Source organism: Gouania willdenowi, chromosome 15 (genome assembly GCF_900634775.1).
Source record: "Gouania willdenowi chromosome 15, fGouWil2.1, whole genome shotgun sequence".
Lineage (NCBI taxonomy): Eukaryota > Metazoa > Chordata > Actinopteri > Blenniiformes > Gobiesocidae > Gouania > Gouania willdenowi.
In genome coordinates, this window is record NC_041058.1 from 14150652 (window position 1) to 14172541 (window position 21890).

At 40.8% G+C, this 21890-nt stretch overlaps 2 protein-coding genes across 6 annotated transcripts in view; one reads left to right on the top strand and one right to left on the bottom strand.

Annotated features, from left to right (window-relative positions):
• Positions 1 to 5983: 5983 nt before the first annotated feature.
• LOC114476393 (leucine-rich glioma-inactivated protein 1-like) lies at positions 5984 to 12676 on the top strand. Its single transcript, XM_028467853.1, has 8 exons — positions 5984 to 6674; positions 6765 to 6836; positions 8053 to 8124; positions 8223 to 8294; positions 9523 to 9594; positions 10095 to 10264; positions 10345 to 10509; positions 11183 to 12676. Exons 1-8 carry the CDS (start codon positions 6478 to 6480, stop codon positions 11998 to 12000), a joined length of 1638 nt encoding a protein of 545 aa, XP_028323654.1. The 5' UTR covers positions 5984 to 6477; the 3' UTR covers positions 12001 to 12676.
• Positions 12677 to 21890, bottom strand: part of mark1 (MAP/microtubule affinity-regulating kinase 1) — a 41287-nt gene continuing 32073 nt past the window's right edge. For 2 of the 5 annotated variants that reach the window (XM_028467850.1, XM_028467848.1), the window contains exons 13-18: positions 21294 to 21475; positions 19302 to 19393; positions 19039 to 19179; positions 18719 to 18970; positions 15628 to 15672; positions 12677 to 14309 (exon numbers count right to left, since the gene is read on the bottom strand). In XM_028467850.1, coding sequence (XP_028323651.1) covers positions 13964 to 14309; positions 15628 to 15672; positions 18719 to 18970; positions 19039 to 19179; positions 19302 to 19393; positions 21294 to 21475 — 1058 coding nt within the window. In that variant the 3' untranslated portion in view covers positions 12677 to 13963. Of the gene's footprint in view, positions 14310 to 15627; positions 15673 to 16627; positions 17090 to 18718; positions 18971 to 19038; positions 19180 to 19301; positions 19394 to 21293; positions 21476 to 21890 lie in introns of those variants that run through there. The other 3 variants (XM_028467849.1, XM_028467851.1, XM_028467852.1) reach the window with 3 other exon arrangements.

Sequence of the window (21890 nt, forward strand, 5' to 3'; positions counted from 1 at the left end):
CAAGGTAAGCCTGCTTTACAGACTGAGGATAATACAGCGTGTGGGTTCAAAGGTCAACCTGAGCAGTGAGCTGTAGTTAAGGTGTGCGGGAGTATATTAAATATAAACTTCAGAGCGACAGATGAAGTTTTTAAAAATGGTGAAAATCACGTTTATTGAGATTTTAAGGAGAAGTGCAAATGTCTCCTCGTCTACTGTCTGGAAATGTGAGACAACTCTAAAGAGCTGACAGCTCATCATTCCAATCAGCTCTACATTAGCTCTACATTTCCCTCTAGCGGGATGGACAAGTGGACAGCTTCACCTGGAGCTGCATGGAGCTAACCTAAAGTGCATTTACTGACAGTAATGTATACCATAAGCGTCTATATTTCAATGATTTGTTGTAAGTTAGTCTCAATACGTCTTCAAAGATGTGACATCATTTTGATGAGTGGTGACATTTAAGAATCATTAACATCACCAATCATTATGTGACTGTAAAAACTCAGAATTCAGTGAATCATCTGTAATTTATGATCAGAAGAGATCGCTTTGCAATTAGAAGAACAAGGATTTGAAGAAAATTACAAATAAATAAACTATAGGTTTATTTATTAAAATTCATTGAATAAACTCACTATGCTAATCCCAGTTTAATCCATGCAGTGATTTATTCTAAAGAGTTATTCTCGCTGTTTTTCACCTCCACTGATTAACCATCATGATCACATTTTGAATTTTGTCAAGGCAGACTCCACTAACTAAAGCCGGTTCTCAAACTGTGGTCCGAGGACCCCAGGGTTCCTTGAGGCGTAGCTTGGCGTTCCTTGAAATATTATTATTATTTATTTATTATTTTTTAAATCATGTTTTATCATTACAAAAGCGTATAACTACATATGTGTATAAGTACATACTCTTTCTCTCTGTACTCTGTACAGGCCCATGTGTGAATATATCTTCTATTTTTTATTATGCTGTTTTATTTTATTTTATGTATCTGCTGATGAAACTGTGCAAATTTCCCCCTTGTGGGATTAATAAAGGTTATCGTTATCTTATCATTATGTGGACCAATGCACCAACAAAACAAACATACTTTACATGTACAGCATATGGATACTTCTGGAACACTGTGAAGTGTGATGACTGTCACAGTGGATATAAAATCATGCAGATAAATAATAATAATAATAATAATAAATGTGCCCATTTTGTTTATTGGTAATGCATTAATCACATTTTATGTCAAGACTAGTACAGGTACTCTAAGTTCATTTTCACAACGAAGATCTGAAATCTTTAAGGTGAAACATTTGAAGAATAGATGATTCCTATGGCATTTAAAGTTACAAATGAAAGTAAATTGTGTTTAATTGACGTGAAGATTATAAGAGAGTTTTTAAAAAAAATGTCTTCAAAAAGATGTGCTCCTGCACTGAAAGGTTTGATCACTGGCATGCAAAATGTAAATATGTGATTAAAGATTAAATCGGGGCTTTCGCCTTTAATTGGCCACGTAATGTTATTACATATATGGAATTTGTCCTCTGCATTTAACCCATCCCTGAGGAGCAGTGGGCAGCCATTTTGCGGCGCCTGGGGAGCAGTTTGGGGTTAAGGGACTTGCTCAACATCCCACAGTGACAGCCCAGGTGAGGCTTGAACCGGCAACCCTCCGATTACAAGCTCAGCGTCCTTAACCACTAGGGCACCACTCCCCTCATGTGTGTTATATAATCATGTTTATCCTGCACAGCCCGCGATTGAAGTCAGTGAACGATTGAAACCATCAGCCATTTCCACATGTGCATGTGTTTTTTTTTTCTTTTCATTTCCAAGATCAGACATAAAATAATCTACAAAAACATGCAATTTTGAAAATGTATTTGACCCTGACATTTACTTTTAAACTGTTAAACTGGATGACATTCTTACTCTTGTCCAGTCCTCCTGCTTCACTTTCATAGTCCAGATTTCAAGGTTGGTTTATTTTTCCTGTCGTTTCTAGGAGAACAAGCAGTAAACTCGTGTTCTTTCATCCATCAGCCAACTATTCAACCTCTGAGGATATGATTCTGTTTTCTTATGTTTGCAGGCCAGTTATTGGATCACTGTCATAAGGAAATGATGCAATTACAAATAAATAAATAAATCAAAGAGAGAAGATCCAGAACAACATGTTTCTTCACAGAAGGCTACAGGCTGGCTGCCAGGCATTGAGTAAACACACTAATCTTACAGCTATGGAGAGAGATGGGGAGAAAAGAGATCTTGTAAATCTCTCGTTAGAAACATTTGTACATTAGCTGCATGAAAAAGAATGGACAGAGCACCAAAAAGAAAAGGTTACTTTTAAACAATCATGATGTCCTGCAGGAGAGCAAAAACAGCCGGTTTATCATTATATAGCCCAGTGGTTCTCAAAGGTTTTTATCTCATGTACTCCCTTTTCTCTTATTTCTGAATCCAAGTACCCCATTTGTCCGACTACAATATTTTGCTCAAAATATTGTGAAAAAACAACTATAGAGCATAATGATGGAATGAAACAATGATAACAAACATTTTAAAGAATCCCATAAGTGGAATAAAACAGTTTTTTTCACTTTGTCTCTCAAGTACCCCCTTTAGTGCCATTGCGTACCTCTAGGAGTATATGGAGGACCAAACTTGCCAACATTAAAATTAAATGAGTGAATAAATAAACGTGGATAATAAAAAACAAAAATTGTAAATTAAATGCAAATACATATAAGTTGGGGAAAAATACAAAACCTGAATATAAATGCATCATTAAATAAATAAATAAATAAATAAATGCAAAAATAAAAAAATATTCTTCAAAAATTAAATATATATTGATAAATAAATGTGGAAAAACAAATTCTAATATATTTTTATTTAATTTTTTACTTATATTCATTTAATCATTTTTTTATACACACATAATCACTTTGAAGCCATCTCATATGAAAATGGAGACAAACTCAGCCCAATGAAGCCAACTAGCTCCACGCGCACAGCCATTGACAAACACCGCTCTAATCCGCCTGCTGCTGAACCACTTCAATGCCAGCTGATGACGGAGGTTCCCCCGCAGACATCAGCAACCCCCTAGCCATTAGACGCAGAGCCACTTCAACGCTAAACCAGAGCCAATAACGGAGACTTCCCCGCAGCCTTCAGCAACCCGATCGCCATCAGACATTCCCGCACAGCTGCTCCATTGCCAGTCAACCCCGATGACGGAGGCTCCACTACAGCCAGTTGTGATCCGCCCTCCGCCGGACGCTTCCGATCAGTTTAACAATCCTCCACACATTCCTAGCACTCTCTTTCTGACAACCACACTCATTATTGGTGATTCAATAACTAGGAACGTTAGATTCTTTAATGCTATCACACACTGTATCCCAGGTGGTACAGTTCACACTATTTCAAACAAACTTAATAAAATGCTGCCCACGCTGCCGGCAACTGTTACCAAAATAGTGTTGCATGTAGGGACAAACGATACCACTCGACGCAAATCAATGCGGACCATGAACAAGTTTAACCTTCTCTTTAACGTTCTAAAGGCATGTGGGAAATCAGTATTCATCTCTGGTCCTCTTCCTACACTAAAAAGAGGTATAGTACGCTTTAACCATCGCCTACAGCAGAACAACTTCTTACAATCCTGCTGCAAACTGCATAATTTCACGTCTATCGATAACTTTGACCTTTTTTGGAAACGTGCTTATCTATTCAAAAAAGATGGTGTTCATCCTAATTTACATGGAGCGCAAATGCTAAAATCAAATTTCACAGCTCTACACTAGCCGAGAATAAATTATCAGAGTAAATAGTGTCTCGAGATGGCATTACTTTGTCGCTCAGCACCAGAGTAAAAAAGGTAGGCGTTATCTTTGATTCTTATCCTTTAACTTTCATATTAAGCAAATCTCAAGGACAACCTTCTTCCACCTCCGTAATATCTCTAAAATCAGAAATATCTTGGCCCAGACTGATGCTGAAAAACGAATCCATGTATTTGTTACATCTAGACTAGATTATTGTAACTCTTTACTGTCAGGATGTCCCAGTAACTCACTAAAACGTCTCCAATTAATTCAGCATGCTGCAGCCAGAATACTGACAGGTACTAAAAGGAGAGAGCATATTTCTCCAGTATTGGCTTCCTGTAAAATCAGGAATAGAGTTTAAAATCCTCCTGTTAACATACAAAGCTCTACATGATCAAGCTCCTGTATATCTTCAAGACCTGTTAGTGCCCGATTGTTGGGGCAGAACACTCCATTCTCAGTTTGCTGGTCTTCTGGAAGTTCTTAAAGTGTCTAGAAGTAGAACAGGAGGCAGAGCTCCTCGCCTTTGGAACCAGCTCCCAGTCTTAGTATGGGAGACTGCTACTCTCTCCACCTTTAAGGCTGAACTCAAAACATTCTTGTTTTCTAAAGCGTATAATAGCGTTAACCTAACCACTGAGAACAAAGCCCTAAGCCTAAAAATAAGAGCTAAAAACTATTATGAATTTTATATTTTGATAGCGCTTTGAGATGATTATGTAGTAATTTGCACTATAAAAATGAAGTTGGATTGGATTGAATTGAATTATCTGTCATTACCATGAATAAGGTGTCAAGAAGGCTGTGATTAAGTGTTGTTTGCTAAATTATGACACCTTTCACTAAATTATGACACATTTGGAGCTATGTTAGCATTTTTGGGGTTAGGTGGAGGGATCTAGTGGGGTTAGGGGTTAGGGTTAGTGTTATGGTAAAGAACAACACTTCATAACACCCATTAATGCTAATGACAGGTGTTAGAAAGGCTCCAGATGTTTTAAGTTATTAGGCTAAGTCATTGTTTATTATTATTTGCATTTAATGTGTCCACCTTAAGGGTTCATGTTAACTCACCCGTTCCACCTTAACAGCATTAGCACTGATCATTAGCAGCTGCAGTGGAGAATAAACTCCGGTTAAGTTTAGTTTTCTTCCACTTTAAAGTCCATTGTGCAGTGTTCAAGTGTTGGTGTGCGTCATTGTTGGATAACCACACTCATACACCTGTTCAGAGCTGTACCCATTGTTTCTGTTTCATCAGTCTTCATGCCTGTTATTCACCTGCGCCTGCAACTATTGACCAAATAGTTAAACTTCATCCATTCAAGCTCTCGTTATCGTGTCCTGACCGACGCCCCGGGGGCGAATGAAGCTTAAACACTCAACGAACCAACCTATTATACAGTCCTTCAGTTAAATCTAACCAACAACGGGTGTCATGTCATAATAATGAGAGCATAATGTCAGCCTTTATGTATTAAACTTCAAATAAAGTGTTAAATATTCTTACTTCCATCCATCCATCCATCTTCTCCCGCTTAGCCGTTTCCGGGTCGCGGGGGCAGCATCCTCAGTAGGGAGGCCCAGACTTCCCTCTCTCCGGCCACTTCCTCCAGCTCTTCCGGGGGGACCCCGAGACGTTCCCAGGCCAGCCGAGAGACATAGTCTCTCCAGCGTGTCCTGGGTCTTCCCCGGGGCCTCCTTCCGGAGGGACGTGCCCTGAGGCGTTCAGGGGGCATCCTAATTAGGTGCCCGAGCCACTTCATCTGGCTCTTCTCGATGCGGAGGAGCAGCGACTCTACTTTGAGCCCCTCCCGAATGACTGAGCTTCTCACCCTAATATTCTTACTTTTGTTTTTGTATTCATTTTATTTATTATTTATTGGCAGGTTTAGTCCCCCATAGTGGTACACGTGCCCCCAATTAGAGGTACACTGGTCTTGCTTATATGTGTGGAAGGGGGGATGGGGAGAGAAAGAACAGATGTTGGGGTAACGGGATGGGGGCTTCCCCCTTCATTTACTCCAATCACTGTTCAGTCCTATTTTTTCTATCCATGCATCACCATGGAAACGGCTCAGAAACACACCCAAAGTGGTGCATATGTGCAGAAACATAATTTAAAAAAAACACACACACACACACACACACACACACAGAAGTGGTTTGTATGACAGACAGGAAACGTGCAGGAGGCTCAGCTGAAACCTGCCAGCAACAGCAAGATGACGCTGGTGTTTCAGCGGGTTTCCCCGCATAGAGAGCCGCTGTGCGTCTGCGCCATCGGCGCACGTCAGAGCTTCATGTCCACCAGCTGATTCACCTCCATAGACCATAGACCGACAGATCAACAGGCCGCTGGGCGGAATCCTACACGGGCTGAGCCGACGCAGAGACCAAAGGCGTGGTTTGGATGGAGAGGCTCGCTCTGGCCCCGCTGGGATCCCCACCTGCCGTCACACCGCGCCTGTCACCGCTCCAGCTGGTGTTTTCCTGAGCTTTCAGACGTGATTTCACTCCACTGGTTGTGTTTTTACCCGGGAAAACCGTGCGAGTGCAGCGCCGTGGACGCACTCTTTGGTCACCGGGGGCGCACGGCGCAGATCAACTAACGGACGGACCACCGCGGACACCCAGCTGGTTCAGGATGGGAAACACACGCATCAAAAGACACCCGTGGCTCGGCTTTCTGGTGGTGGCGGCGGCGTTTGTTTCGCTCGCAGTGGAGAGTAAGAGAATCAGGCAGCCCCGCTGTCCATCATCGTGCACATGTACCAAAGATAACGCATTGTGCGAGAGCGCAGGACTCATCCCTCGAAGCTTTCCCCCAGATGTCATCTCACTGTGAGTCTCGTCCTCTACTGTCACATCCAAACCATGAGGGCTTTTGCTTTCATATGTCAGACTTATTATTTACGTGCTTTTCCTCCACAGATCATTTGTCAAGTCAGAATTCACTGAAATCCCAAAGGAGAGCTTCATCCACACACCTCCCCTGCATCTTCTGTGAGCTTTGTGTTACTGTGCACTCTTTGCTACACACTGGTGTGAAAGGCAATGCGTGTTAAAAATCTATCCTCTGTCACGCCTTGCTTTCAACTTCTTGATCTCTCAGCAAACACAATGATGTCCCTTTATAAATAATCCTCTTGTGCTAATTTAAAGATTGTAATTGAATTCTGAATGTGGATTAATATCTGCCTTCCCTTCATCATTGGAACATATGATAATCTGAGTTTACTCAGATATGTCTTATATGGGACTTTGCTGCAGCTCCATCAAATGCAACTAGGGCTGGGCAATATGGACCGAAACTAATTTCTCTTTTAATTGAACAGCTTCGAGGAAAGATGATGAGTAGTGTAATTTCAATGTAATTTATTCTAATTAGTCACAAGGAAAGATTACCAGGCCTCTGTGTGTGTGTCCACAGACTTGGGAGTAAACATTTTATCTTCTTGGGCTGGGCGTAACCCGTATAATAGTTTGGGCCAATTATCAGTCACAACACAGGCCAACCCCAGCAACTATTTCTAAGCTTTTATGTGGTATCAACAAAATGTGGGCGTGTGGGTGTTGAGTCATAGTGACATGCAGCTAACATGCAACGGAGTATTCAGTGATAGCAACTGGTAGTATAGAGAAGAAACCTAAATAATATATTTCAGTCTTAACAGAGAGACAATTCTGGGTTAAATTTGCTGATGCAAAATGACACACAGACACTTTTATGACCAAACAGTTGGACAATATGTGCCACATTTGGCTTTTTACCTTATAAAAGACAGCACATGTGAGTGAGTTCTGTAGTGTGGATGTTTAGCAGAAGGTTAGGGTTTGGACTCACTCGACAATCCATCTAACTGTGCTTTCCATGCTGTTTTGAGACTTGTAAAACAAGAATTTCAAAGCAAAATAAGCTATAAAATGAAAATATTTCGATATAGGCAATATTGTAGTTTTCTATATCGCCAAAATAGAAATCTCGATATATCGCCCAGCACTGGTTACAACCTCACATGGCAGGGAGAACATGCAAACTCAAGCTGTGAGTCAGCGATGCTTGAACCCAGCATCCCCCTGAATGATCGTTTATGAGGCGTTCGTCCTTTCGTAGCTAAAAACTCCTCCTTCTATCCATCTCTTATCTTAATCAGCTCGGTTTTGTGGCGGGACAGTCTTTTCCTATTCACAGAAAACTAACCTGAAATCTTCTACTCAGCCTCTTCACAGCCAACAACTTGGACTCTATCAACGAGGACGCCTTCCTCGGTCTCCCTCATCTGGAGTACCTGTGAGTCCAACACAAACATTTATCCTAAAACCTTTTTTCCACGACGTAGTTACGGCGTGCCTTCATCAGACTCACATACACAAACCACTGCTTTACAGATTCATTGAAAACAACCAGATCAAGTCGATATCACCACATGCTTTCCGTGGTTTGAAAACCTTGGTGCACCTGTGAGTATATGTGTCTATTTCACCTGGTTTGTAAAAATATCATTTGGCTTTTTACTTTAATTATTGATTGCATTGTTTGAAAGCTCCATCTCTCTATATTCTTTTTCTTGGCATTGTTGGTTTGCGTTCATTGTTTAAAATGCTGCGTGCTATTATTTTGTAAAGCTTAACCATGTTTAGATTAATCACATACAAACAGTAGATGTGACACAAGTAGATCGTATTAAAGCAGTGGTGGCCTTTTTACAGATCGGATTTTTTTAAAAATTCTGCTGCAAATACATCTCTACTCGAGCACATTTTGACCACAAAAACAAAAAAAAAAAAAAAAAGACTGAGACTTTACTCCAAAATGATCTGAAAAGGCTTGAATTCTCCTACTCTGAATAGCAGCAGAGCCCTGGGGGTCAGGCATTGATGAGCTGTGACATTATGAATACTGAGAGGCGAAGTAAAGAACAGTTTGGCTTCCTTTTAAATGGCATATTTTACTGGGTGGGATTTAGCAACTCATCGAATGAACACTTTGTCCTCAAAGCGGACGTGCAGGAAATTGGAGGAGCGTAAAATTTTGAAGGAATTCAACAAAGGTTGAATTGTGATGTGGCTGAAAACTGGGTGGGAGTTTGACCAAAGCTGCCAAAACTCTTCTATGGTGTTTCTTGGTCTGCGAGTATTTGTTAAAACTTAATCCAAATATTACACCCAAGATGGAATGTGGTTGATGAGATATCGTGACATTTAGATTCTCAGATGGGTAACACTTAACTTGAAGTTTTATACATAAAGGCTGACATTACACTGTCGTTAGCATGAATAGGGTGTCATTAAGTGTCATTCGTTACCCTAACCCCACTAGATCCCTCCACCATGACAGCCTTCATGACACCTTATTCATGCTAATGACAGCGTAATGTCAGCCTTATGTATAAAACGTCAAGTAAAGTGTTGCCAAATAATATTTATTGTCCACCTTCACAACATTTAAATCTTTGTTTTGGAGCAGAGGAAACCACAAAATGGCTGAGGAGGCAGAGCTAAAAATAACTTAATGTTTCCTCAAACTTAAACAATAGTTCTTCCCTTTGGTCTCCAGGGTGACTGTGTTCCTGAGACTTAGATGTGGTCTTATGTTTGCGTACTAAGTCGTTTTCAGGCAGCAGAATGTAGGGGATGTGCAGTTGGCTACATGTGTGACAATGTGTGTGTGTGTGTGTGTGTTTCCCAGGAGTCTCGCCTACAACAACTTGGAAACGTTGCCAAAAGATTTGTTCAAAGGTCTCGAGGCTTTGACTAAAGTGTGAGTATGAACTGGTGAGAGTTTATTATAAATGAACTTAATCTGCATAACAGATAATACTTTTCGACAGTGAACAATGAGTGTTCTGTTTCGCTCCTCTATTTATAGTACAGTATCTCTATTCTGCTTGAGCCGGGGCTTGGAAAATGTGTGGGCAGCTGGTGCTTTCAACATCATTAAAATTACATGCAGTAGCGTAGAAGAGAAAAGAGTTTGCAATTCATCACTGTGAAGACTTCCAGCTCTCTTCTTTACTCTCTCTGAATAATAATGGAGAGATTCTCTCTGTGCCGCTGCCACAAGCGTCCACCATCTGAGGTTCGAATAAACCTGAACCCGAGTCTGTAAATAAGCTGTCCAGTGTGTTTAATGTAGGATAGGAGATGAAAGCTGAAAGCAAACTACAAGCCTTTGATAATTCAAGCCTTTCAGTGAGCGTCTGTCGCAGCCTCTGGAGGTTTTGGATCATGTTTTGGTGGTTTTTTTCCTCCTCATTTTAGAGATTTACGAGGAAACCAGCTCACCTGTGACTGTAAGCTGAAGTGGTTGGTGGAGTGGATATACAGCACCAATGCCACTGTGGATCAGATCTACTGCAAAGGCCCAGCCTCACAGTTAGACAAGAAGATCAATGACCTGGCGCCGCAGTCCTTCGACTGCATCACGACAGGTGGAGGATTGTTAGGTTATTTAACCTCTTTCTCCTGCTTTTTTTATTGTTTATCATAATGTGGGTTGTTTTTCATGCAGAGTTTGCGTCCTACCAGTCCCTGAAGTTTGAATCCATATCCGTGGAGGCCTTTTCTTTTGAGAACGACCAGTATGTTGTGTTTGCTCAGCCCTTTATTGGGAAGTGCAGCTTCCTGGAGTGGGATCACGTGGAGATGGTCTTCAGAAATTATGATGATATTGACAGTAAGTCATTTCTAATATTCGCCTTATTCCTGTCGGAGCTACTGTAGATATGATCATGGAGACAGCTTTCCGTGTGATGGAGATGCCAGCAGATACTGAAGGGTAAAGCTTTGGTAATTAAATAACGAATACGGTTACGCACGTCTTTTAAACAAATGCAAGCTTTTTTGATTCATTAAAAATATTACAAATACAACAGTAAACAGAAGTTTTTACTACTCTTCAGTTGTTTTTATTCAATTGTAGAATATTATGTTTAAGGTTAAAATGTATGTAATCTATTAATTAATGATAAATGGGTCAGTTTCTCTCATAGCTACTGTTGCTGACTATTGTTTGAGTAATATCACTTAATCAAGCCATTTCTAACATTCCACACTAAAAAATGAATACTAAAAATATGTAAGATTCGTGGTGATATCAGCAAACATGCACAGATGCAATATCGGTATCGTACCGGAAGTGATAAAGTAGTATCGGGACACCCCTAGCTCTATGTGTGTCAGTTGACCGTGTGCAGCAGCTGATAGTTTTTCACATTTCATCAAACCTGAGTAAATTTTCTCCTCCTGTGTTAAACCATTTCAGTTCCAGGATGCATGTTGATGCAAATTTGCAGTGTAGGTTGGAAAGAATATTTGCACTACTCACAAGCATCCTTTCTCTTCATCAGGCACGTCCACAGTCATCTGCAAACCTCTGGTCATCGACGACCAGCTCTTTGTGATCGTCGCTCAGCTGTTCGGTGGCTCTCACATCTACAAACGAGACACCTCTGCTAACAAGTTCATCAAGCTCCAAGGCATCGACATCCTAAAAATCCGCAAACCAAACGACGTGGAGACGTTCCGGATAGACGGAGAATCTTTCTTTGTCGTGGCAGACAGTTCCAAGGCAGGATCCACCACTATCTACAAGTGGAACGGCAATGGTTTTTATTCACATCAGTCCCTCCATCCATGGTACCGGGACACAGATGTGGAGTTCATGGAAATCTCTTCCAAACCTCACCTGATCCTTTCCAGCAGCTCCCAGAGGCCCGTCATCTACCAGTGGAACAAAAGCACCAAGCTGTTTGACAGACGCACTGACATCCCAGAGATGGAGGACGTTTACGCAGTGAAGCATTTCCAGGTCAAATCTGACCTTTTCATCTGCCTGACCCGTTTCATCGGCGACTCCAAAGTGATGCGGTGGGATGGAGCGCTCTTTAGAGAACTGCAGACCATGCCCTCCCGTGGCTCCATGGTGTTCCAGCCCTTTGTGGTGGGAAATTGGCAATACGCCATCTTGGGCAGTGATTACTCCTTCACCCAGGTGCACCGCTGGGATGCCAAGAAGGGAGAGTTTGTCCGTTTCCAGGAGCTGAACATCCAGGCGCCGAGGGCCTTCTCTCCTGTTTTAATAGACAACCGTCAGTTCCTGCTGGCCTCCAGTTTCAAAGGGAAAACTCAGATCTATGAGCACCTGGTCATTGACCTGAGCACCTGAGGGATGATCATTTCAGATGTTCCTAGTGCATGACCAGGCCCTGCACAAATCGCTCCATCTCAAAAACCAGTTATTTTAGATCAGCCAGTTATTGTTTTATTTTAAAGCCTTTACTGCAACTCAATAAGAGGTTTATACATTTGTAAAATCATATTTATCTATAGAAAATGTTTGAAAAAATGCACTTTGTGGTCTATTAATACGGATGAACACATCTGCCAAAATGAAAGGTTTACACTTTCCTGTCTTTCCATTTCTATGTTAAAAGATTTGTAAAAAATAAACTTTTGTAAGTTGAAGAGGGACCATGCTAGTAGAATACAATCGGTTAAAACCGCAGTTGATAATTAGACTAATGTGAACCGAAATGCTGATATAAGATTCTGTGAGTACGTTTCTGAAACTTACATTTTTATCGTTAACAGTTTGTATGTTTGAAAGTGTTTTTAATGGGACTCATTAAAAAAAATTAAAAAAAAAAAAAAAAAAATGATGAAATGTAAAATTGAGAATGCAAATGCTCAGTCCTTTTGGCTAACGTGTGGATAAAGACAAACACTGTCATGATGATGAAAGTCAATAAAGTTTATCATTTCATCTATAAGCTCCCTACTGGCGCTTTGCAGTGTGACACCAGGTCCTCAGCAGCAGAAGGGAAACTGACAGACAAAATACAAACAAATAAAATCCTTTTTATTTTCTCCAACAAAGTGCACGCCTCAAATCTACAAAGCAGCACATTACGATGTAATGGAATAAATACAATAAAATCTGCTGGAATTAAAAAAAAAAAGAAAAGAAATTACAACAAGTGAGGAGATGAATGAGTACCTGCACAATCACACTGATGGCAAGAATAAATCAGAATCTTTGGAAAAGCTTCATGAATTAACCAACGCTTTCCAAAGCAAACTGATTCAAACCCTGCGTTTTTGTTTTTTTTTTTGTTAAAAGGAGGACAACCAAACCGACACGAAAGAAACACAGGTGCATACGCTCATGTTCATACACGTCACCCTGGAAAACTTGTGCAATTGCAGCAGAATCTCCGGATCACCTTCCTACTGCTGAGAGAAAATAAAGTGAACACAAGTTCAGTTTTAACTGAATTTACTACTCAAGTCTATGTGGTGCAACGTAGTGTTTCTTTTCTCATAGGCAAATAAACAAAACAAAAAAGTAAAAGGCAAGGGACCCCATCCCTTAATATTCCACAAAATAATTTAGTGCTCTTTAAATAAAATTAAAAACACTATTTTTAATATGGTGGCTCTTAAAAACAAAAAAGGATTAAAACCTCACAGATCGAACTAAGAAAGCTCCAAAACATGAATTAAGAAAAACTCAAATCCAATGAAAAAAAGACAGTTTAGACATTAAAATTCTGTACAGAACATAAAATCACTGTATAATACAGTACCTGCAGATGTTATGCATACAGTACAATTTTTTTTTTTTTACATCGTTTTAACATGGACTCCGACCTGATCTATTTGCTGACCTAACACAGGTGGAAAAGCGGCTATTTTAGCTTACAGTAATTTCAATGGTTACTCAGCAGGGAGAGTAGATCTAGTTGAGGGCATTTAGAAAAAAGAGCCAGAAACTGTAATTGGAGGAGGGTCCTCTTTAGTTGCATACTGCATGTGTTACATGAATGTAGCCATGGCATGAAGCGATGGGCTAATGAGACAGAGGGCTGGACGGAAGAAAAAAAAAAAAGGGGGGGGGGGGGGGGGTAGGGGGATGAGCTGTTTTTGCTCTCTCCGTCACAGAGGGTAACTTCACAGTCTTTTGTCTGATCCACTACCCTGTACAGTACATTCAAGGCCAGTATTGCACCGTCTACCAGCCAGGTCCGCCCTGATTCTGCAAGGTGAGGACTGTCAGTGCTGAATGTTTCCTCCTAAAGCTGACACTGGATCCAGTGATGAGTAGAGACTTACTGCGGCGCCATCTGCCGTCACAGTTTGAGCTCATTGGCAATTTTGCAGGCGATATTCTTAAAGGCGATGGACGTGCCTGATATCCTCTTGAAACGCACGCCGTTGAGCGAAAGGCGGGGCAGCTTGCACACCTCCATCTCCCATTGGACTAGATTGTCCTGGCGGGCGTCGCCGTGGACGCAGAAGAGCAGGAAGCGCTCGCGCTGCTCGTAGTCGCAGCTGTTGGCGTCCAACACTTTCCTGATCTCTCTCATCATGTCCGCCGGCTCCATGGACGAGGTGGTCTTCATGCTCCAGGTGAAACGCAGCGAGCGCGGCTTTGAATCACGACCGTTGTCCTCCTTTGTGTCACCGGACGCGCTCCTACAAAGTGATGGAGATGATGAAAGAGGCAGGAACACACCTGGTATTAAAAATAGTGTTTATATTGTTTTGACACAAAGACCTACTGCATTCACACAATATGAAATATGAAATGATCGACAGCTGCCTGTGTGACCGTGTCAGCACCTTTTACAAAGCAGATACCAAAAAAAATCAAAGGAAGCAGAGAAATGAATAAGGAACCACACCATGGGAATCCTGGTTCCAACTTAGATGTTCTTTTGGAGACTTTCTGGAAGGATTTAGAAGTTTCTCTGCAAGCCTATGTTTGTATATTTTACACAAATAATTATAGAAACATTTCAATTTTCTTAATATTTGTTTGCAGATATATACACTACTGGTCAAAAGTTTGAGAACACCCCACTTTTTCCAGTTTTTTTATTCAATTTATTGTGCCATTGCACGATGAAAGCATAGAACAAATAAGCATTTTGAGTTAAAAAAGAAATCATGGAATCCATGAACAATACTGTTCAGCTGGTTCTCATGAAGGTCTGGTACCACAGTGTGTTCCAACACTGCTTTTATACAGACAGAGGGGGTTGGAAGTAACCAAGAAAAGTTGGAACACCTGTAGGAATTGGTAGCACCAGCTTTTAAGGCTGATTCAACCTTCATTGCTGCAGAACAGCTTTAAATTGTTAACCCACTTCGTGTTCCCTGAAAAGGACCATTTGTTTAATTCTGAAATGTACATAATTTTTTCATTTTATTATTATAATAAAGACATTTCAGACGACCCCATTTTGTTTCCAGGTGGCCTCACATGGGGTCACGACCCCAAGGTTGACAAACCCTCTTATAATGAGACAAGTTTGATCTTGTGCTTTATAATATTGCATAAGATCAATATAATGTTTCTCTTTTTTTCATAACAAAACCTGTCCCCAAGTCACTAAATAATATAGTGATAGTGGTTTTCTACCAGCAGCTCACAACCTCAGCATAATGTGAGCAGAAACTATGGAGATTGTAGGCATTGTAACGTAATAAACTGGTGAAAAGTGATGCAGCAGTGAATCATGGATCTGTTTCAGGAAGTTCATTCACACCAAAAACTCGAGTTGATGATAATAAGGAACAAACCAGGAAAGCATCGGTTGGGGGAGATTGACATGTCATGTGAATGATGAATGGATTGTAAATCATGTGTTGCCAGGTTGGAAAGGAAAACACAGTATGTATTCACAAAGGAAATTTGATAATTCAACTACTTTATGGAGGGTCATGAAGCCATGTCACGATGACAACTACTAACTTTTAATGAAAAATTAAGTCTCAGTCAAACTCTCACCTTGGGGGTTCTGTCCTGGCACTGGCCTCTCCCTCACTAGGCACCCTGAAATGAACCAGGAACAGGCTTGTTATTCCCACGAGCTGTTGTCATCATAGTTCCCACCCCCACCCCACCCACTACCAATACCATCCCCCATCATCAGTGGACACAGGGGGGGTTGTCAGGCATCATGCCAGGAAAGAATCCACACTCCTGGGTAACACGGTTGAGCACACAATGAGGTGAACTTCAGAAGTTGCACACTGAGCAGATGCGTCATCCTGTTCAAAGCACACCAGCTTTCCCTAATCCCCACTACGTGAAGAATTGAGAACATGTTTGTAACACTGGGGTTCACGCTCACTAACTGGCCTGGTGGAAGGGGACGAGTAAGGAGAGCAACACTGTCTCAGAAGATATAAGTTTGATCTCCCAGTAGGGATGTAACGATTCAATCAACTCCCGATACGATTTGATTCACGATACTGGGTTCACGATACGATTCTTTGATGATTTATTTTACAAAATAGGACTGTAGACAAATGATGACTGAAAAATATTCCTTTATTTTTTGTGGAAAAAAACTAGAAAATACTGTACTATTTTCCTTTTATTTGTCATTGTCAAAAGAATCCTTTGATAAACTATTCAAAACAATGCAATTTAAATAAAAATAAATCTTGAATGAAATAAATAAAGGAATAATACAAATGAAGAAGAAGCCTATTAATTTAAATTGTGGTTCTATAGTAAACAATGCAAACCTACAGAATAGTTCCTTTTCTTTTTAGAAGTGCAACTAAAAATGTATTTTGTGCCTTAACAGTTGGACTTAAAAAAAAAAAAAAAAAAAAAAAGAGTCTGCAATGTATTTACGTCAGATATTTGTGTAGACCAGCAGAGGGCGCTGGTACACCAGTGGTCCGTTGGCATGCAGCTAATCTAGCAGTGAAGAAGAGATGCTATGCTAGCAGACAGAGCTAATAGAAAAACGTGACTTTTACAGATATTCACGTAATATTACAGATATTCTTTCAGTGCTAAAGGGGTAAGGAATAAATTATGAACATGTTTGAAGGCGGCCAGAAAGAAAGTACTAGTAGATTCCGCCCGTCGCCTACACTTTTGGACGAGAAGGATAAATATATAGCGCCCTCTGCTGTTTAAAAAAAGTACTGTGATTAAATTTTCAGAGTATCGATGTTAACCGTAATACCTATGAATCGATTTTTAACTGCCTTACGATTAATCGTTACATCCCTATCTCCCAGGAAGGTAAAACACGACATAACAGAGTGTCAGTAGGTAAGGGCGTGGTGTAGTGGGCAAGTACAGCAAATGTTTTCAGAGACATGGGCTAAAGTGAACGATGGCAAAGAGAGGTGGGTTTTATTGGTAAAGGAGGAGGAGGAAAAGGGGGGCAGACAGGTGCAGCAAGCCTTGTATTTCCTACCTCTGGGTAGACCTGAAAGACAGAGCTCTAGGCAGGGAGAGAAGGAGAGACAGCTGTGAGCCTCTAGCAGAGGAGATACTGCAGTGTTTGGATTTTAAGGCTGGGATACACTGTGATTTTTTTAATCGTTGTTCTCAGCTTCAGCTCAAACTGTACGACTCAAGTGCAGAGCCCGAATGTGTGCAGCTCACGATGCATGTTCTCACACTATACGGACCGACACTCTGACACGATCTGACTGCTCACACTGTACGTTCATGCACGACACATTGGGGTCTTGTTTCCAGAAATGCAATGTACAAATTAAAAGAAGAAGAACTCTGAAGCGTCGCCATTAAAACAGAAGAAGGAAAACCCAGAAGTGGAGAGACACTCGTAAATCTCAGCAAAATGAGCTTTAAAAAAGGAAAATGCAGCGATGTGATGGACCAGGAGCTGGCTGGACAGACGTGGGCAGTACAGTCCGTCAATTTTACAGCGGTCCTACGGTGTTCGCACATGCGCAGTGTGAGAGTTTAAGGTAAGCCGGTCCGTGGTACTGCTTCAACTGTCGATACCCTCACGAGGAGTGACTGGATTTCAAACATGTTTGATTTCCTTATGACCATACGATTGCTGATCGGGAGCTGGTCGTGACCGCATGTATACTACACAATGCACGACATGCGATTTAGCAGAGACTCGTCCCGATCCTAAAAATAGACGCATGAGTCAAAAATTGGCTCAAAATGGGCCAAAAATTGCAGTGTATGTCTGCCTTTATGCATTGACAGCAAAGGGCATAGATGTGGGCCTAAACACAAGAAGTGCACAGCTCATGTGAGCCAAGGAGGCATAGAGTGTGTTTATTAAAATCTAAACTATTCTCTCTCATTCACTAAATCTCCATGAGTTTAGTTTTGGGGGGTGATTATGTTTTTTGTTTTTTTATTTAACTACAGAAATAATCATTATGTTTTACATTTCTATAAATGCAGGTAAATAAATCATCGATGGTCAGTGTAAATCGATTGTATTGATGTGTCTAACCTAAATGTTTCCTGATATTTATCAGCTTTTATGTGCTTTGTAGTATTAAAACTACATCTCTGCAGCTACACACATTTAGAAAATCAGTGTGCAGCATGAATTAGATAAGTATTTCCCAAGTTTTGAATTAATAAATATTCCCAAAAAAAAAAATAAATAACAATAATAATAATAATAATGAAATCTATCCAACCATTTGATTTTGGCTGTACAATAGGATGATATGAGAGTAAACTCATTTGTCTGGAGGCTTTGGAGAGAAACAAACTCAGCGGTGATTTAAAATCTAGCATTTTACTCACTGAGATTCTTACCCCTTTTATTATTTGACTTTTCCAACAATTCAATCCTCAGAATTAAGGTTTAAATTGAAACTTTTTGTCTATGATTGATCCTTTTCCTATTAGTTCTGTATTTGTCAATATTTATATCACGTTAATTACTTTATTGTATGTGTTTTGTCATTCTGTTTGTCTAAACTTCCTTCCAGAACTCTTAAAACAACTGTACTCTTTACTTTCCAATCATAAATGGAAGCTGAAGGTGTTTTGAGTCAGCACAGAAAGCTTCACTGACTGAGTCGCTACCCACACTTCCAACACAGTGTAGCTGTGTGTTTACACTGACCTGCGGACAAACTTGGAGGTGATCTTGCTGATGATTCCCGTGGAGGTGCCCCTTCGTTGCTGCGCGAGCGCCCCCGTGTCGTGCGACAGCGTGGGCGAGGCTGGGGGTCCGTTGTAGGTGGCGCTGCGTCTGTCTCTGAGCTGAGCTCCGTGAAAGGTGCTGCGACTGGTGGTGCCGCGGGGGAAACGGTTCTTCTCTGGGGTGCTAATACTGTGTGCTGACGGAGAGGTGGAGGGGCCCCGAGGAGAGGAGCTGCAAACGAGAAATAGATTAATGGGGGTCAGCTCGTGCTATGGCTACAATGATGCTGTTGTGCTCACCTGGCTTTAAGCTCAGTGTTGTCATCAATAGGGGGCAGTGTGCTCTTTGAGGGATGCCCAGATGATGACATGGACTTTGTGTGGCGAGGTCGTGTTGAGCTCATTGCAGTGGATGGCGTGCTACCTGACACCTCCGTTAAACTGTAGCCAAAACATTGAATAATTACATATTTTTTTAAAAATATGACAAGACTCCCATTACAGTTCAAACTAAGGAAATGTAAACACAGAAATCTGTCAGAGTGATGCTATTGAGTGTTTACCTGCTGTCTTTGCCATTTGGAATAGCTGAATAACGGTCGGTGGAAGTTCGTTCACATACGTAGGTGTTCCTTCGAGTCATTGAACCGTTGGTCTGTTTACCCACAGAGGGAGAAAAAGAACATCCAAAAATATTACATTTGAAATAAATCACAGATAAATGACGGCATGGTAGGGCCACAGTAAAATAAAAAATTCTGTGCACCACGAGATTAAAGTCATAATATTTCGAGTAACAAACAAGACCTCATCTGTGTTGCGGTCACTTGAGAGTGATAGAGAATGTGGAGCACTTAGTGAGATTATATTTCTCTTTAGGTTTCACACATGGCAAAATACTGAGCCTTTTGTCCAATCATCACCACACTGTTGTTACCAGTTTAAGGACTTTAAAGTGACTTTGAATACGTTTGTGTTTGTTCCAACAAAAGAACCAGACTGAGATGGAGCAAATAGCCTTTTTTATGGGAGGGGAACTGGCTGGTAGTGGTCGACTTCAGGGCTTTTCGTCTGCTACTCGGTGGAGGTAGTAGCATTCCTCTTCGCTCCCACTTTAATTCCCTATCTCTCCCTGCTGTTATGTCTGCTGTCTCTGTGTTGTGGATCTAAGAGGAGCCTCTGACTGCAATTATCCTACCAAAATTATGGAATTGGATCAGCTGGTCTTTCTACTCTTAATAAAGAGGCGGGCAATGGGAGTTTGTTAGTCCTGAGGATGTGGAAGAAGTCCACCAGACCAAATTGAATTATGATAACAGGACTTCTGCTGATTTGTGGAACTGGTATTTTCCTGATTTTTTCACAAATTTGAATTACGATGGAAGCATTATTGGAATCTGCTAGTCATTGATGGAGGGGGCCGAACTCTCAGAACTTACTCAACCCCCCCCGCCCACTTGCTATGGTTTTTGTGGTCTTCTGTGACTGTGTTTTTGGTTTGTGCATGTTCGATGAGGAGGTTTCTTTCCAAGCTTTACATTGACCTCCACAATAGGGAATTCTGTTTTTTTCCCCTCACCTATCCCTCTGTTGTTACCCCTTTTTTCATCTAGATATGGGGCGCAGCTCTTGTGGCGACAAACAGTTATCCCGCTCCTGTCTCCCCACATTATAAGTGTTATACATGTGATTGTCTTTTCATGTTTCAATTGGACCCAAAATATCCCCAATACGCCGTCGTACAGATAAAACAAGTGAGGGAGATTCTCTATTTATTCCATCTTACAGGGAACATTTACGTCAGTAAAGTGTGAAAAGACTGTGAACCACCAGGTGTTAACTATGGACGTTGTGTATTCAGGCAGCTATTTTCTATGTTTGGAGTCATTTGGGATCAAAGCCAGCAGTAAAAATGGCCATAATTAAAATAAACATCTTAAACACCAACTGCAACTTACACTTCAACCGTTTTCAATTGTTATTATTCTTTAATTATTTAATGAACTATTAATTTTTTCTACTGTATTTTATTTAAACTACGGTAGATTTATACTTGAGGAAGTGAAAGTATAGAATACTGTTTGAGATTGTGTGATGGTGTTTTAATTTGAAAAATAATAATAAAAGAATTTTAAAAAAAAGTTACAAAAATATTATTTTATTTTATTATTATTTGATTAATTGCTTAATTTTTCTACTGCATTTTCTTTTAAACTACATTTATATTTGAGGAAGTAAAAGTAAAGAATACAGTTGTTTGAGATTGTGTGATGGTGTTTTAATGAGAAAATGAATAATAATCTAAAAAAATTACTATATATATATACCTGTACAGTATCTTTAATTTTAATCAGTAATTAAAAAGAAAAAACTCGACATTTCAGGTGACAACACATGGGGTCACGACTTCAAGGTTGTAAAAACACAGGCCTAGATGAATTAAGCACAGAAATCTGCCTTTGTCTGGATGTGATGGTCCAGATTAAACTGTAAAACACATCAACATTAAATTCAAAGTGGTGTTAAGTTATGGTGATCACTATGAGTTTCCTCACCCCCACAGCACTTGTAGTTTTCTTCCTTTCCTGCACACCCAGCGGTGAGGCGGGAACATCTCCTTTTGAAGTGCTGAGCTCGAGCCGGCGAGCCCCGTCCCACTCCTCCCTGTGGTCACTCTCCACGCTCAGGGCCTGGCCACGCTTTGTGTACGACACGGCCGGCGGCACGGATGGAGCCACTGGCAAACACACACATGCAGGGGAACATTTACGAACGCCCCCACCAACCAACACATCAGCTGACCAAATCCACAAACAGCCAAAGATAGTTTTCTCTATTTTGCACGGGCATCAGCAAAGCCACACATCACCATGTATGTGAGACACAGCACACAGATACATGGGATGGATTCCGTTGGACAGATATAAAGCCAAGGTGAGACGAATGAGGGGAGCGTAGGTTTTGTTCCTGTTGGAGTTGCAGGAACGCTGCCAACCAGAAGATGGCACCAGATACACTGGCTGCAGGTGACAACAGGAGGAAGCTGCTACACAACAGCAGCTGTCAATAAAACCTCTTCCAGTGATTAATGAAAACTGAACGGAATCACTTTTTAGTTTGTTTAAATGTAATTTCATACAAATAATTATAAC

Excerpts from the sequence above, each read along its gene's own strand:
- LOC114476393 (XM_028467853.1), top strand. The coding sequence starts at position 6,478 with ATGGGAAACACACGCATCAAAAGACACCCGTGGCTCGGCTTTCTGGTG. Across the intron at positions 9,595-10,094 it reads CTCGAGGCTTTGACTAAAGT|AGATTTACGAGGAAACCAGC; the intron begins GTGAGTATGAAC and ends TCCTCATTTTAG. Across the intron at positions 10,510-11,182 it reads AAATTATGATGATATTGACA|GCACGTCCACAGTCATCTGC; the intron begins GTAAGTCATTTC and ends TCTCTTCATCAG.